This window comes from Ochlerotatus camptorhynchus, unplaced genomic scaffold (assembly GCF_037179485.1).
Source record: "Ochlerotatus camptorhynchus isolate MF236.1 unplaced genomic scaffold, CSIRO-AGI_Acam_v1.1 ptg000432l, whole genome shotgun sequence".
Classification (NCBI taxonomy): Eukaryota; Metazoa; Arthropoda; class Insecta; order Diptera; family Culicidae; genus Ochlerotatus; species Ochlerotatus camptorhynchus.
This window is the reverse complement of record NW_027040918.1, coordinates 2753263-2769668: the sequence shown is the minus strand read 5'-3', so window position 1 is coordinate 2769668 and position 16406 is coordinate 2753263. Positions and strand designations below refer to the sequence as shown.

The window sequence follows — 16406 nt, the reverse complement described above, 5'->3', positions numbered from 1 at the left end:
ACAAGGTGCGGTGCGGAAATTTTGCGTTTGGATAGGGAGATCAATAGCAATAAACTATCTACTTTACAATGGGTTAACTGAAAATTCAGCTGGATTTAATGTAAGCATTCTATAATAAAAATTAATGAAAAAAATCAAGTCCTTTAGAACCAATTCAAATAGTTATATGAAGTGGAAATCCAGTAAAATTTAAACTATAGTTCAGCTTTGCAATTGCCTAACGAGGCTGTACGATGCCTTTTAGATATGCTCCAAAGCGAACAGCATAGCATCTTCGCAGTATCGCTCACTCTTTCCATTTCCACCTCAACCTATGAATAGAGGTAGAAAGAACCATCTTCACCACCACGTGTCGGATGTTTTCGCTGCTGCACCTGCGCTCATCACAGCCCAGCCACCGCATAGGTTTCCCATCCGTGGCGTGCAGTCCCGCGTGGATGGCAGCAACCATCTGCCACCGTTCACCGTTTGCTCCTTCGCGCTCATCCATTCCTGTGAAGCACGGTTAAATTTTTGAAGAAAATGTAGAAAACTGAAACCATATCATATCGCGTATAAAAATGCACCCAGGCAAATCATAACAACGTGGTTTTTTTATTCCTCATTCACAAAACACCAATCGTACCAATCCATCATTTTTCATCTCTTTTCCCAAAGGGGAACTACTCGTTACTGAAACAATCATGAACATTCAATTGGATTTAGGGGGGATAATCCCCAGCCACGCGGGTCCGAAGGCCAATGATGCCGACAGCTCCCTCTCCACGGTGGGGAAGTTCTTTTTCTCGAGATTTCGTAAATCGTCCCCGAGTAGCAGCGCGCCATGGTCGTCAAGAGGTGGTCGCTAACGCAGTGAAGCTACTCGGAACCGGCTTAATCCGTTGGTCATTCACGAGAGAGCAGCTTCCTGTAAAGGGTTGTAGAACACTTTCGTTTCGTCTTCTTGCCGTGACCGCGCATAAGACCGGTGCGGTTTTACGGCTCACGCCGCTATCAAAGGCACATGCCTGATGGGAGGTACAACTTGGAGGCGGTTAAATTGGCGGTCTAGTAGTAGGTCTCCACAGCAGTTGAGAGGGGAACGGCGAAAGATGCTTCATTCGCGATTTTCTTTTTCTAGTGGCAAAACGGTCCTCTTGTGGACGGAGAAAATTCCCAAAGAAATCATTGCAGCCTAGTCATCGGAGGAGAACGAAATAGTGAGAGTTGGGTTGGTCGTCCTGAGTGGATTGGATGAGACCGGGAAAAGTTTCCGTTAGGTGGCCGCGGTAGGTTCACAGAAGACGGGTTAAGAACTTATTGAACAGGTTAGGGTCACGGTTGGCTAATAATTTATCAATGAAGATAATTGGCTGTGTGCATTACTGGTTTCTGTACGGAGTGGCAGATAGGAACTAGGATAGCTTATAAATAGGACCTGATCCGGAGCTAACGGGGCAGTTCATCGGTAAAGGTTTGAGTTGGAAAGGAGCAGAATCGGATTGTGGTTGTGGTTCGCTGAATATTGCATAATATGGCATCGATCCATTGGATAGCGGTTTGCTGTTTGACGTTATGGATATCTAGTGGTGGTAAGGAGCAAAGTTAAAAGTAGCAGCAATTTAGTTTATTAAAAATGTGGAATACGAAGGAATTGCTAGTCATCATTCAAAATTACTTATTATTCTATTAATTCAATTGTGCTTAAACTTCTCAGTAAATTCTGCTTAACCCTCCAAATCAAATCCGCTAGTCTAGTCAATAAAGGTACAATTTCTGATTTGTGGAGTAGTATTGTTCTGTCTTTAGATCAGCTAACTTATTGAGGTTGAATTATGGGGATACAATTCGCTTTATGCACTACTAATCAACTTTATGTTCAGCCTGGTGTTAACCAATAATCAGCATCTGTTCTTACTGGTCAGCTTAAATTGTTACTGTAAGCTGTGGCATGTGGACTTCGGATAATCATCTTAAACGTTCTACGGTTGAACATTGAATGTGTCTTTATTTTGGAGAAGGCTATTGAGGTCAAAGCGACACAGCGAGTTGTGTTTATTTTACTTAGGTTGAATATGCGTGAAGTGTACATACGAAAACAATTAAAGGAGGTTACTAAACGAGGAAAAGGTTTCGGGTGCCGACTGAGCAGTCTTCAGTAGGTTAAAAATTTGGGTGATAAACATAACCGTTTAATTTATGGATTGTTAAGGAATGGTTCTGTTTATGGTGAGAGTGAAATTTGATGCTACGTAACAAGTGACACCGTGACAAAGCGGTGGGTAGAACTCAGCGGGTAACGCGTTCTTCGGGGGAAAGCTGTATACTTATTTTTCAAGCACTCGCCAGTTCCTTTAGACCACCCGATCGTTGCGTTGCTATTCAGGTTGCTAGTTTGACAACTTTAGCCGTTGCTATTTTAGTTAGCAACTATCACCATTTGTTAATTTATGTTTTAACTTTCGCACCGGTACACAGTGGTCTAAAAGTGGCAAAACGTACGTTTTTTTAGTTATGTGCGAAAACTGTCCATTTAAGCCATACAGTGTCTTCGGAGAAGTTTGTGCACTTAAAAAACCCCTTATTTTGAGCTTAGCTATTTCATGATTAATCCACCTAGCAGGGAGATGAAAAATTTACTTTTTTTATTTGTCGAGATACTGAATACTGAGATACCTGAATAGTAACGCAACGATCGGGTGGTCTAAAGGAACGGGCGAGGGAGCACTGCTTAAGCGGCGCAACACCCAGTGCTTGAAAAATAAGTATACAGCTTTCCCCCGAAGAACGCGTTACCCACTGAGTTCTACCCACCGCTTTGTCTCGGTGCGTTTTCAACCAAGCGCACTGATTTTCTGCGAGTGACTAGTTCTCGATTGACCCTACCCACATGCAAAAAATCAGCCCGACTGGTTGAAACCCCGCCGAGAAAAAGCGGTGGGTGCAACTCAGTGGGTAACGCGTTCTCCGGGGGAAAGCTGTATACAAAATGGTGTCTTGAACAAAGTTTTAGAAAATATTAAAACAATCATTTTTGCTGAAGACGTCAACCCTCTATCTCTTATGTTTACAGAGATATGTAATTTTTTTGGTAAGAGCCTTCAGAAAATAAATTTTTGCAAATAACTTTTCAGGAAGCAATGTTTTTTTTTTAAATACGCCATTTTCTCTTGGGAAACATGTCCCTATCTTCAATATTTCTTGAGATATTCAAGGTTTTGATCCAAAATTAGCACTATTTCTAAGGTCAATAGCTCGAAGTTGGGCAAAATTGGGTAAACCAGGTTGATTACATTTGAAAGTATACTTAAAATGCAGCCCAATGCATACCCAATCATTAGCCTTCTTTAGTATTCTCTGCCAATCTGCTTATTACCAAACTATAGGGTCACGACTTCCCGTATAGTTGTGCTACTGTTGTTTTTTATGAACATTAAAAACAATATTACTACTTCAAATAATTACTAACTATATCAGAATATAGTTATATTTCATCAACCGTTCCATATGATATCAAAGAAAAATTTTTTATCGTTACCCATTTCCTCGTCACTTTCAGAATTGTCGCTTACTTCTGTTTCACCATCGGATCGTGCATCGGTAGATGGAACTAGAAGCTACGCAACCCAATTTTTATTTTGGTTCCCTACGGTTCTCCTCCAAATATTAAACAACTCACGTTTGTCAATAGTTTCTAAATATTTAAAGTAAAACACATATTTTCAAACGTTCCAAATAGTGATCAAAACAAATTGCACTTACCTGAAGCAACCAAAAAAGATATTCCAGAGCTCATTGTCGTAATTATATACAACCGGTCACGTTCGAAAGAAAATGACACATTGCTACAGACACCGGGACTCAAATAGTGGGAGGAACAAGGACCAATGTTCATTCAGTTAACCGGTTACTACAACCAACACCGAAAAGCACATTACGGGAAGAACAAGGACCACTGTTCGTTCAATCAATCGGTCACAACTACCGACACTGTGAATCACCAATCGTAGTACAGTAATTTTTTAGCACTACAATAGACTCAGGGACTCACCTGCCACAAGAACCACTGTTTATTCAGTCAACCAATCACTACAATAGACACTAAGAATCACTTCCTTGTCCTGTCAACCGCTCACTACAATTTAGAATTTGGTATCAAAACTTTTACCACACGCCTGCTCTTTTTTGCACGTACTTCGATTTAACCGAATTCTAATTTTCTTCCTTCAACACCAATAGTAAGTGACGTATGAAGGAGCCTCTATGTATAAATGCAAGAAAACGATTATCTGTACACGGTTTACTATAGTTTGGTAATAGGCAGATCAGCAGAGAATACTAAAGAATACTAATGATTTGGTATGCATTGGGCAGCATTTTAAGTATACTTTCAAATGTAATCAACCTGGTTTGCCCAATTTTGCCCGACTTCGAGCTATTGGCCTTGCAAATAGTGCTAATGTTGAATCAAAACCTTGTATATCTCAAGAAATATCCAGCATTTTACGAGCGCTTATGGCCGCCACAATCTGGCTGAGTTTTTGGTATGGAACATATGATTTGACGTTTGGGTTGTGTCGTTTGACGTGTAAACGTTTAAATTTGATCGTTTACACGTCAAACGACACAACCCAAACTTCAAATCTTATGTTCCCTACCAGAAAATCAGCCAGATAGTGGCGGCCATAAACGATCCTAAAATACTGGATTGAAGATAGGGACTTGCTTCCCAAGACAAAATGGCGTATTTAAAAAAAAAAAACATAAACATAAGTGTAGAACATACTAATGTCAAAAAATTACTTCCTGAAAAGTTATTTGCAAAAAATGCTTTTCGGAAGGCTCATACCAAAAAATGACATATTTCTGTAAACATAAGAGATATAGGGTTGACGTATTTAGCAAAAATGTTTGTTTTAATATTGTCTAAAACTTTGCTCAAGACACCATTTTGCTATCTCGACTAACAAAAAAGGTTCAACCTGCTCAAGAACCTCCCAGAAGTCACAAAGAGGCGATTGTTGAACTTGTTCAATCGATTCCTTGAGCTCAACGTTGTTCCGGATGATTGGAGACAAGTGAGAGTTATCGCCATCCAGAAGCCCGGTAAACCCGCGTCGGATCATAATTCGTACCGTCTCATCGCGATGCTGTCGTGTATTCGGAAGCTGTTAGAAAAAATGATTCTTCTTCGTCTGGACAAGTGGGTCGAGGCGAATGGCTTACTCTCAAATACGCAATTTGGATTCCGTAGGGGCAAAGGGACGAACGACTGCCTTGCGTTGCTTTCAACTGAAATCCAATTAGCCTATGCTAAAAAACAGCAGATGGGTTCAGTTTTCTTCGACATTAGAGGGGCGTTTGATTCTGTTTGCATCGACATCCTTTCGGACAAACTCCATGCGAGTGGGCTTTCTCCGATTATCAACAATTTCCTGTTTAATTTGTTGTCCGAGAAACGAATGAGCTTCTTTCATGGCAACACGGAAATTGTACGAATCAGCAACATGGGTCTTCCACAAGGCTCATGTTTAAGTCCCCTCCTGTACAATTTCTATGTCAAAGACATTGATGAATGTCTGGTCGAAAATTGCACGCTAAGGCAGCTTGCAGATGACGGCGTGGTTTCCATGGTTTGACCAACAGCACCGGACCTGCAAGGACCATTGCAAGATACCTTGGATAATTTGTCTACTTGGGCAATAAATCTGGGTATCGAATTCTCTCCGGAGAAAACAGAGATGATTGTTTTTTTCTAGTAAGCTTTATCCAGCACAGTTTCAGCTTCAACTTATGGGTAGAACAATCACTCACAGCATGTCGTTTAAGTATTTAGGTGTCTGGTTCGATTCCAAGTGCATTTGGGGAAAACACATAGCGTATCTGAGGCAGAGATGCCAACAGCGAATCAATTTCCTTCGTTCCATTACCGGCACTTCATGGGGAGCCCATCCGGAAGATCTGATAAGACTCTACAAGACCACCATTCTCTCGATTTTGGAGTACGGTAGCTTTTGCTTTCAATCGGCGGCGGGGACGCACATATTGAAGCTCCAAAGGATTCAATATCGTTGCATTTGAATCGCGCTAGGTTGTATGCAATCGACGCATACCATGAGTCTTGAAGTTCTTGCGGGCGTCCTCCCCTTAACAAATCGTTTTGCGGATTTATCGTTCCGGTTCCTCATCCGCTGTGAAGTCATGAACCCGCTGGTGATCGAAAACTTTGAGAAGCTGCTAGAGCGGAATCCTCAAACACGATTCATGAGCTTGTACTACGAGTACATGACTCTGGACATCGGCCCCTCCTCGTTCAACCCCAATCGCGCTGTCTCCCATCATTTCAGTTGTTCTTCCGTGAGATTCGATCTCACAATGAGGCAGGAGATTCAAGGAATTCCAGAGCCTCACCGTTCCCTGATTGTCCCAACTTTTTTTGCGAACAAATACCGCCACGTCCCCACCAAGAAGAGATTTTTCACAGATGGGTCGGTGATAAATGCATCCACTGGTTTTGGAGTATTCGGTATACGTTGCTGAACTAGAAGCTATATCGTACACATTAGAGCGTATTGCCTCACTTCCACCTGACCATTATTTCATTTTTACGGATAGCCTAAGCTCCCTGGAGGCTATGCGTTCAATGAGGCCGATAAAGCACTCGGCGTATTTCCTCCAGGAAATACGATCGTCATTGAGTGCTTTATCAAACAGCTCGCATGTCATCACCTTGGTATGGGTCCCTTCTCATTGCTCTATCCCGGGCAATGAGAAAGCGGACTCGCTGGCCAAGGTGGGTGCTATGGAAGGCGATATTTACGAGCGACAAATCGCCTACCACGAATTTTTCACGATTTCTCGTCAGCAAGTCCTCGCCAACTGGCAACAAAAGTGGAATGATGGTGATCTGGGAAGATGGCTACATTCTATTGTCCCACAGGTGTCGATCAAACCCTGGTTCAAAGGGTTGGATATGAGTCGTGATTTTATTCGTGTAATGTCCAGGCTCATGTCCAATCACCGTTCGTTAAACGCCCACCTCTTCCGTATTACGCTTGCCGACAGCAACTTGTGCACCTGTGGAAACGGTTATCACGACATCGAGCATGTTGTTTGGTCCTGCTCCTTGCATCATGAGGCGAGATCCGTTCTGTGTGATTCCCTTAGGGTCCGAGGAAAACAACCCTTTAAGCCAATTAGAGGCGTCTTGGCTTGCCGTGATATCGACATTATGAAGCTTATTTACGACTTTCTTAAAGCTGTTGATGTATGTGTTTAATGTTTTGTGTTTTAGTCATCCTTTACGTTTAAGTTTTAAATTAGTTCAAAATGCTTTCCCTTGTCCTCCCTCCAAATGATCAATAAATTTAATCCCTAATCTCGAGTAAACCGCGTGTTATCGGCCCCCGTTCTACTAACATTAGTTGTAAGAAAATGATATTCACACACAATAATGTAAAAAATATTCGGCTCCGCAAAGCTAACGCATTTGAGCCTTGACAAATACATGGAATATTAAAAAAAAAAACAAAAAAGATAAATATTTCATCTCTTTGCTAGGTGGATTAATATTGAAATGGCTAAGCTCAAAAGAAGGGGCTTTTTAGTGCACAAACTTCTCCGAAGACACTTTATGGCTTAAATGGACCGTTTTTACATAAACTAAAAAACGCACGTTTTGGCACTTTTAGACCACTAGTTGCTAAATCTATCATCGAACTTCGAGCTAAAACTGATCGCAGAGCTTCGTGATTATCGTAATTATGAGATCCAGAACATCCGTAAAATTGGTCAATTCGTAACAAATATTTTAGACCTCCGCGATTTTTTTTTAAATCATGTGTTGTGAAGCTATATGAATGAATTTGGATTTGAGACCAGCATGTGCACTCTGCTGGCCACGGAACGGTCGTCCGGACGATCTGGAATATCCTTAAAAGTGGGCAATTCGTTAAAAATATTCTAAAGCTTTTGTTTTTTTAATGCACTCGTTGTGATGTTGCATGAATAAGTTTCGATCTAGAACTAGCATGCGCACTTTGCTGGCCTCCGGAATATTAAGAATATCCGTAAAAGTGGTAAATCTGTAACAAAAGATGTCAGAGCTCCCCGAATTTTTGGTAATTAATTGTGCTGATGCTACATGAATGATTTTAATTTGAATTAATATTTTTAGACGTAGGATTACGTCTTTCGGCAACGTATTGGGGGTGCAATTTCAAAAAACCAAAATCGACCGCGTTACGAAAAGTGGTCATGGTTTGACCACTTATAATTCTGTCAATAGCAGATGGATATTAATTTTAAACAAGTTAATCGATTGGACTGTCATCTACGATTCTGCTAAAATAAACACTTTATCAATATTCAAAAGGTCACCATCGAAAATTGCACGAATGTGCAATTGTTGCTATAATACTGAACATTATCACCGATTGACTGAGAACAGCGCATTCCAGACACAGATTTACGAATTTATATGGTTGATCGCGAATATCTCGCGATGAAAAAAATTAGCAAAGAAATTCAAACAATTTTTGCTTTTTATTATCAATTGAATAAGCCAAAAATTCCGTGCGTTTTGTCACGAGACATTGCACAGTGGTCCAGAATGCAGATTTAGGTGGAATGATATGTTTTGAGCCTGAAATTGAAACTTTAGAGTAAAAGTCTTTTCTACAAAGTTGTTCCTTATAGTTAGGCCCTCATTTTTATGACAATGAATTCTAGGGTGGTTCCTATTATGATTAAAATCAAATATCTAACTTTTTTGTTTGAATAAATTAAGGTATACATTCTTTGACAAAGTTATAGCTGAGCTAATTTCAAGCAACTTTGTAGAAAATTACTTTTTTGTATCTCTTAAATTGGCCGATTTAGAGCTATTTTCTTGAATTGAGTTAGGGTGGCTCTTGAAAAAACAGTTTTTTTGCTCTAGTTTTCTTATTTCAAATTTCTCAGCAAAGGTGTCTTGAGATAACTTTTAGATCTTAAGAAGGCGCAAGTTTTCGCCGCACAAAGCTTGTCAACATCTTTCGCCGATAAAGAGTTATTGACGTTTTTATACTAAAAATATGCACTTTTCAAATGTTAATATCTCTGGTTGGGGCAAACAAAAAAAAAAGTTTTTTTACGGCATTTGAAAGAGCGTATGTATTTCTCAACATTATGACAAAATTGGAGGTATGTTATTTTTTAAACTCGTATAAAATCAATTTGAATTTAGTCATATTTTTTACTATATTTGGGTATATCTTTTTTATTAGAAGAGATACAGGCAACAAATTCAGGTATAAAACATTCGTCTAAACGAGTTTTAAAAGTCTCTAGAAGATAACTTTCATGAGAAATTATAAATAAAAAAGTTATTACTAAAAAACTATTTTTTCCAGGAACACCCTAAGTCAACTCCGAAAAAATACTCTAAAATGAGAACGATAAGAGATAGAAAAAAATTTTCTTCGACAAAGTTGCTTGCAATTAATTTAGCTACAACTTTTTCAAACAGTACATGTTTTTATTTTGTAAAACAAAAAAGTTAGTTTTAAAAATTCTCTAGTTTGAGGACCACCCTGACATTTGCAAACACCAAAAGAAGGGAATTTTTAAGAACAAAAACTTCTTCGAAGACACTAAATGTCCAAATATTGAAACAAATGTACTAGCACATTTTATACAAATTTGTCATTAGAGTGGTCCTATGAAATCCATCTTTTGCCAATAACTTTTTTATTTGAAATTTATCATGAAAGTCATCTTCTAAAGACTTTTAAAACTCTTTAAGACGAATGTTTTATAGCTGGATTTGTTGCCCGTATCTTTTCTAACAAAAAAGATATACTCAAATATAGTAAAAAATATGAATAAATTCAAATTGATTTTATACGAGTTTAAAAAAATAACATACCTCCAATTTTTTCATATTATTGAGAATAACATACGCCCTTTCAAATGCTGCAAAAAAACTTTTTTTTTGTTTGTCCCAAACAGAGATATTAACATTTGAAAAGTGCATATTTTTAGTATAAAAACGTCAATAACTCTTGATCGGCGAAAGATATTGACAAGCTTTGTGCAGCAAAAATCTGCGCCTTCTTAAGATCTAAAAGTTATCTGAAGACACCTTTGCTGAGAAATTCGAAATAAGAAAAATAGAGCAAAAAAAACTGTTTTTTTAAGAGCCACCCTAACTCAATTCAAGAAAATAGCTCTTAATCGGCCAATTTAAGAGATACAAAAAAGTAATTTTCTACAAAGTTGCTTGAAATTAGCTCAGCTATAACTTTGCCGAAGAATGTATACCTTAATTTATTCAAACAAAAAAGTTAGATTTTTTATTTTAATGATAATAGGAACCACCCTAGAATTCATTGTCATAAAAATGAGGGCCTAACTATAAGGAACAACTTTGTAGAAGAGACTTTTAGTCTAAAGTTTCAATTTCAGGCTCAAAACATATCATTCCACCTAAATCTGCATTCTGGACCACTGTGCATTGGTGTTTTCCCTAACACAGTCGCTGAATATTGATACCGAGCACTGAACATGCCAGACGGTACCTATCTTTATGGCTTTTGATGCAAATTTTAAGCCCTCTTGTCGAATTCTCTTAATAGAAGAGGCTTAAAATTTGCATAAAAAGCATGAACCGGACGGTACATGCTCAGTTTCTGTGATTGATGTGTTTTCCCTAACACATATTTCATTTCCGCACCGCTATCATATCCAAGAACATTGAGGAAAAAAATTCCATAGCATTGTTCTAAACTGGTTTCCAAGCTTCCAAGCCATCGGTTCTTTCAGGACCACAAATGACCGATAAAAGAGCTAGCTGAAGAGTTCAAGCAACAATCAATACGAAACTACGATTTTAAATTGGCTCACCACTTTAGTAGCCTATTGGTCCCAAGCAAACGATTAACGTACCCTATTCTAGTTGAAATTCTATTACTACACTATGTTTGTTTTGATTCGCTATGAAAGTTTGACAGATAAAATGAGGGGTTATTGGTTTTTCCTATGTTTCGAGGGGTGAATCGATTAGCTTGGGACCGAAGAGAGTACCAGAGCTGAGCCAAAAAGTTGAGCACGTTATTTCGGGACCTTCTAGTCTTAGAGTTACCTCTATGCTAGAAGGTGAGAAAAGTAAAGATTGGATTCACTCAGTCTATTGGTACTACTCCGAGACTGAATAAAATTTTCGTCAATTTCCTCATTTTCCGGCAGATTTTTTAGGTTTTCCACAGGAAACCATAAGACAAATTTAACTCATCGCTGCGTTCCTGCACTTTTGGCGATTATGAGTGAACTAAACTCAAATTTGAGTCGTTCTCATTCGCCGTGAAGTGTAGATTCAATTCAGGGGAAACATGTCAGAAGGGTATAACTCGAAATAGCCGGCGCCGGTGGTGTAGTGGTAAGCGTGACTGCTTTGTCACCCCAATGGGTCTGGGTTCAATCCCAGCCGAGGTCGGTGGGATTTTTCTGGGGCATAAAAATCTCTGGTCACGTCTTCCTTCGGAACAAAATAAAGCCGTTGGTCCCGGCCCATGTATGTTGAATGGGTGCGATATCCTACGCAGGTGTGGAAGCTGCCTTCCTGCACATTCGATTGCCGTCAATGGATGGTAATTGATGACCCTCGGGGATTTGCACTAGATTGCGGAACAGAGACCGACGTTAAATAAATGAAAAAGAAGAAGGGTATAACTCGAAACGTAAACAATGACTTTGAACGTCGATTTCTCTTGCACCCACGGAATCTGAACAAATATATTTCTGTCAGATGATTTAGTTACTTTGAGTGGGTATGTAGTCATTCTTAAGAAATCGACGATCCAAGTCATTGTTTACGTTTCGAGTTAGACCCTTCTGACATGTTTACCCTGAATTGTGATAAATTGTTTTTTTTATTTTATTTGTAACTAAGTCGGGTAGAACAATATTCGCGTTCGGAAAGCATCGTATAATAATATCACGGAACATCACGGACTCCTAGAGCTGCTCCGATTTTGCCTCCCATCGTAAAAACAGGATCGTTCCTTTGCTATAGAGTATCGCTAATGCCTTCGGGGATGGATACTCGCTTTGCTTATTATGTTGTAGAATATCACCTTGTTCTTTTATAGATTTTTTACATAAATTGGTACTAGACCGGTACGGCATGTCAGGTCCTTGAAATCGGTTCAGTTGGTGAAAACGGATCTTATCGAACATCATTCCTAATCTTATTTTGCAACTCACTAGGTAAGTCGCCTTCAATCTGATCGATCCCCTTCGCTGCGCACATCTTCGTCTTGTTCCAGTCGGGTCGCTACCAAGAACCGTTTTCATTGGGTCGTTATCCGACAGGTTTACGATGTGCTCAGCCCACAGTAGTCGCCCGATTTTCGCATTCGATCTAAATTTCTTAACTTTCAAATCTGCTGCAGTGCTACTTGTCGTAACTGAGCATCATCCTACTCGAGATTTGGCTGGATTGCACTACTTATTCAAATAAGAGGACTTTCCGTGCCAAGTAGTAGGCTGATGGTGTTTGCTGATCGGTACTCGGTGGTTGCCTTGGTTACCGTCGACAGAGGGCTTGCTTGGGGACTCTCACTTCCAGAAGAAGGAGAGGGCTTGCTTGCTCGTCGTTGGGTCGGTTAGTTGCTTGGCTGATTTGCTGGTGCTGCCGGGTTGCCTAGGCTATACTGAAGTGATTTAACTGACTTTTAACGTAGATTCCGCTCCCCTAGACCCCTTCCTCGTTCTTGTGAGATTCACATCCTTTGAAAATTACGCTGAGATTTTATATAATGGATCTTCGTGTGTTCATACCTGATGGTAGATTTTTTTAAGCAAGCACATTTGTTGAGAAAATTGGGTTTACACCCATAAAAATACGTATTTTTAAAGAAATTTTGGGTTTCTTAATCACCCAAGTTAAATTTTGGCTCCTTCCTTGACAAATAGGCGTAGATTTCATAGAATTGCTGAATCCATACGTATTTTTATAGAAATTTGGTTTTTCAGTTCTGCCAAATTGCATTTCGGCTCATATATTTAAAAAATAATGTTGTATTTCATTGAATGGACTTTTTGCTGAATCCATACGTGATGATTATTTCTTTAAGCAAGTTTGGTTTTTATGTTCAGCCAAGATGGATTTTGGCTCCTTCCTTTGAATACTAGGCTTGAATTTTGTTGAATAGAGCTTCCTGAATCCATACGTCTAGTGAGATTTTTTAAAACACGCACAATTGTTGAGAAAACTGGTTTTAAATTCACAAAGTAGGTATTCCTTATCAATTTGGGTCACGTAACTTAATAGCATTTTCTTCAATTAATCATTTAGGTTGAATACTTATAGCCAGCGCTGGAGAGCGTCTCAGAGTGTTTGCAAAGCAATTTTGGGCATGCATCGCACAACACTCGACCAAGAGTGTCTGGTTCTCCAAATTGCTTCGCACACTCTTTTACAACTTATCTTAGAGAAATCGATCCACACAATGAGCGATACACTCGGTGCGGCGCAGGGAGCGAATAAAATCCAAAAAACAGCTAAATTATTTTTCAATAATAATCCTATAATTGGTGTCCCTTAAGTGGCCGTATCATGATTTTAGTCTTTCCGATATGTTTGCATACATCCTTTCAAACGGCCGTTATGCAAATATAGCATTGAACGAAATTATAATGATCCAGATCAATATTTCTTACACTGACTGGTAGCCATGATCAATCCGAAAAACCAGAATATATCCGTTACATGTCATATTTTTAACCAAAATATATTGATTTACTAAAAGCAGCTTTCTTGACTGAATAACTGAATAACGCGTAAAACGACGAATAATGGGCTTTGTATATTTCCCAGCATGCTCTGATCCCGGTAAAAATTCAACCATCGATAAAATCATCGGCGGACTGGAAGCCAACCGTTACGAGTTCCCGTACCAAATGTCCCTCCAGTGGAACCTGGGACCGAACCACCCCCGTGCTCCGATCCATTTCTGCGGAGGATCTCTGCTGAACCGGAACTGGGTCCTTACGGCGGCTCACTGTCGCGTCCGGTACACCAAACGTGGCTGGATCGAGGTCGTCGCCGGGGAGCACGACACTACGGTGAACGATGGTGACGAACAGCGGAGACGTGTCACCAAGTATACCAATCATCGCAGTTACTGCGGTGGAGTCTGCCCGTTCGACATCGGATTGATTCTGGTTGACAAACCGTTCGAGTTGAATCGATTCATTGTCCCGATTAAGCTTCCTAAGCAGTACGAGAAGTTCTCCGGAGATTGCGTTGCTAGCGGGTGGGGTTCTATCTCGACGACCGAAAGGCCAATGTATCCGAAACGGTTGATGGTGAGTTGTTGGGAAGTTTCTGGTAGACTGAGATTGTGAGGTTTTTTTTTGCTCTTTCCAGAAAGCAGTGCTCCCAATAGTGGATTTCCGAACGTGCTACAAATACTGGTTTCAGGAAGGTGATCCAGACGCCCTGTCCAATATCTGTGCTGGACCGCGGGATGGATCTCGAAGCGTGTGCTCTGGAGATTCCGGTGGCCCACTTGTCAAGTTCGATGAGGAAGGCGGAAATCCGGTGCTAGTTGGTGTGGCTTCGTGGGGAGCGGTTCCTTGCGGAATGGAGGAGAAACCGGCCATTTTTACAAATGTGGCCAGCTATGTCGATTGGATCAAGGAGAATATGAGATAATCTGAAATTTTAAACGTTTTTTAATGGCTAGTTCACAACTACAACACACCCGTTTGAAATCAAAATTAAAATTCTGCCTACCAAGTAAATTCAAAACACTCTTTTACAACCAACCGTGCGAAATCCATTCATTCTCAGAGGTAGGTAGAGGTACACACAATTAACAAAATAGAAGGTCACCGATAAAAGAACAGCAAAACAAACTTCCCATTATTTTCTTCTACCACAGCAACGGTTTCGGTTCCGCTTCGATATCACCAACTAGCCAGTCTTCAGTTTTAGAATCCGTCCATGAAATTCCACCTGCACGGCGTTCTTGGTTCTTGGTGTATCGATTTTAAATTTGCTGGAAAATGAATCATCCCACGAAGCGATGGGATCTTTCGGGAATGGCTATCGAACCAGCGGCAATCCTACTTTGTTGGTTTCATGTGCGTACTCGCTCTAGTAGTAGGCGGCGTCCAATCAAGTCGCTCAAGGGGACCACTCTTCTGCGAGACTTTTCGTCTCAGGAGGGGGCCTTCCACGTTAAAAGTTCTTAGCAGACCACAATCACCATACGATGGACACTGGGAAGCATGGTGTCGTAACTCACGGTAGCCCAGTGCGTTGCCCAGGGATACCTTCTCAGGTTCATGGGTGGCTGCCACCGATAACGCTCATTTTCGAGAAGACTACCATCGTAGCACGCCACTCTGAGTTCAAAAGCACCGAACGCGAACGAACCCCGAAATTCGAGATGACCACCAACCTGCACGCACTTCTGACGCTCTGTTACAATCTGGAGGGGATGAATTTCACTTCTCTCTTTCTCAAAAGACGTTTTGCCGTCGCGTCGACCGCAGCCAAGGGTCAACAAACCGACTTAAGGACGCCATTCATGATACAGCTCTACACCAGCTCGACTTCCGGTAATTTCTCGGCCGAAACCGACGAAACTCTTCTACTTGAACTTCGCGAACCGGGGACGATTAGCAAAAGAGCAGACATCGTAGGAAGCGTTTCTTGCCTGGCAGCCGCTCGAGTTCAAAGACCTGGTAGCAGCAAACGTACGGATGGCAGACCTCCACGCTTGCCATGCCATCCTGTTCTTTGCCAGTTCATTTCGTTTGAAAGAGAGAAAACAGGTTGCGCGCAGATCTGTTTGATGTTTTACGGTACCGTTGTACCGACGGACGGACGCTACCTCACTGCAGTTCTGCTGCCCTAGGCTTGCCACCCCAGCGAGTGATGTCGAAATTGGCCCCTGCGCTCGCGATTTTATGTTGCCGATGGTCATGGTTGGCGGGGTTCTCTTCCAATTGGTGGCCATAGGGATGTGAAGTGATACGACGAGTGTACACACTCTTCGGCTGAGAAACAATTAGGTGAGTGAGTGTGGAAGAGTGAGATCGATAATGATTTGAGTTGCTTGCGGTCAAGATGAGTGTGAGTGGGTATGGTGTGGTTACGGTTTTGTTCTGTTTCATTCTTCTGGAAAGGGGCATTGTTGTCATTGCACTAATCAGCACGAGTATCTGCCGAGGAAAAGCGATTATGGTAGTGGATTAAGTTGATAATTAGATACTAGCCGATCTATATTTATTATCACATGTATTCCACCGATAGAGATCACAGTCACTGTGAATTCTAGATAGAGCTGGAATTAGGGCGAAACAGCTTTTGTAAACAATGACTTCTCTCGGTGATTTCTAAGAATTCAAGGCACGTCCACGCAAATCATCATAAC

At 40.7% G+C, this 16406-nt stretch overlaps 1 protein-coding gene across 1 annotated transcript; it reads left to right on the top strand.

The window, feature by feature from the left end:
• Positions 1-1513: 1513 nt before the first annotated feature.
• Positions 1514-14677, top strand: LOC135711426 (trypsin-1-like). The gene is made up of 3 exons (XM_065234297.1): positions 1514-1571; positions 13838-14328; positions 14390-14677. The coding sequence occupies exons 1-3, from the start codon at positions 1514-1516 to the stop codon at positions 14675-14677; spliced, it is 837 nt and encodes a 278-aa protein (XP_065090369.1).
• The last annotated feature ends 1729 nt before the right edge of the window (positions 14678-16406 follow it).

Excerpts from the sequence above, each read along its gene's own strand:
- LOC135711426 (XM_065234297.1), top strand. The coding sequence starts at position 1,514 with ATGGCATCGATCCATTGGATAGCGGTTTGCTGTTTGACGTTATGGATA. Across the intron at positions 1,572-13,837 it reads GTTATGGATATCTAGTGGTG|CATGCTCTGATCCCGGTAAA; the intron begins GTAAGGAGCAAA and ends TATATTTCCCAG. Across the intron at positions 14,329-14,389 it reads TGTATCCGAAACGGTTGATG|AAAGCAGTGCTCCCAATAGT; the intron begins GTGAGTTGTTGG and ends TGCTCTTTCCAG.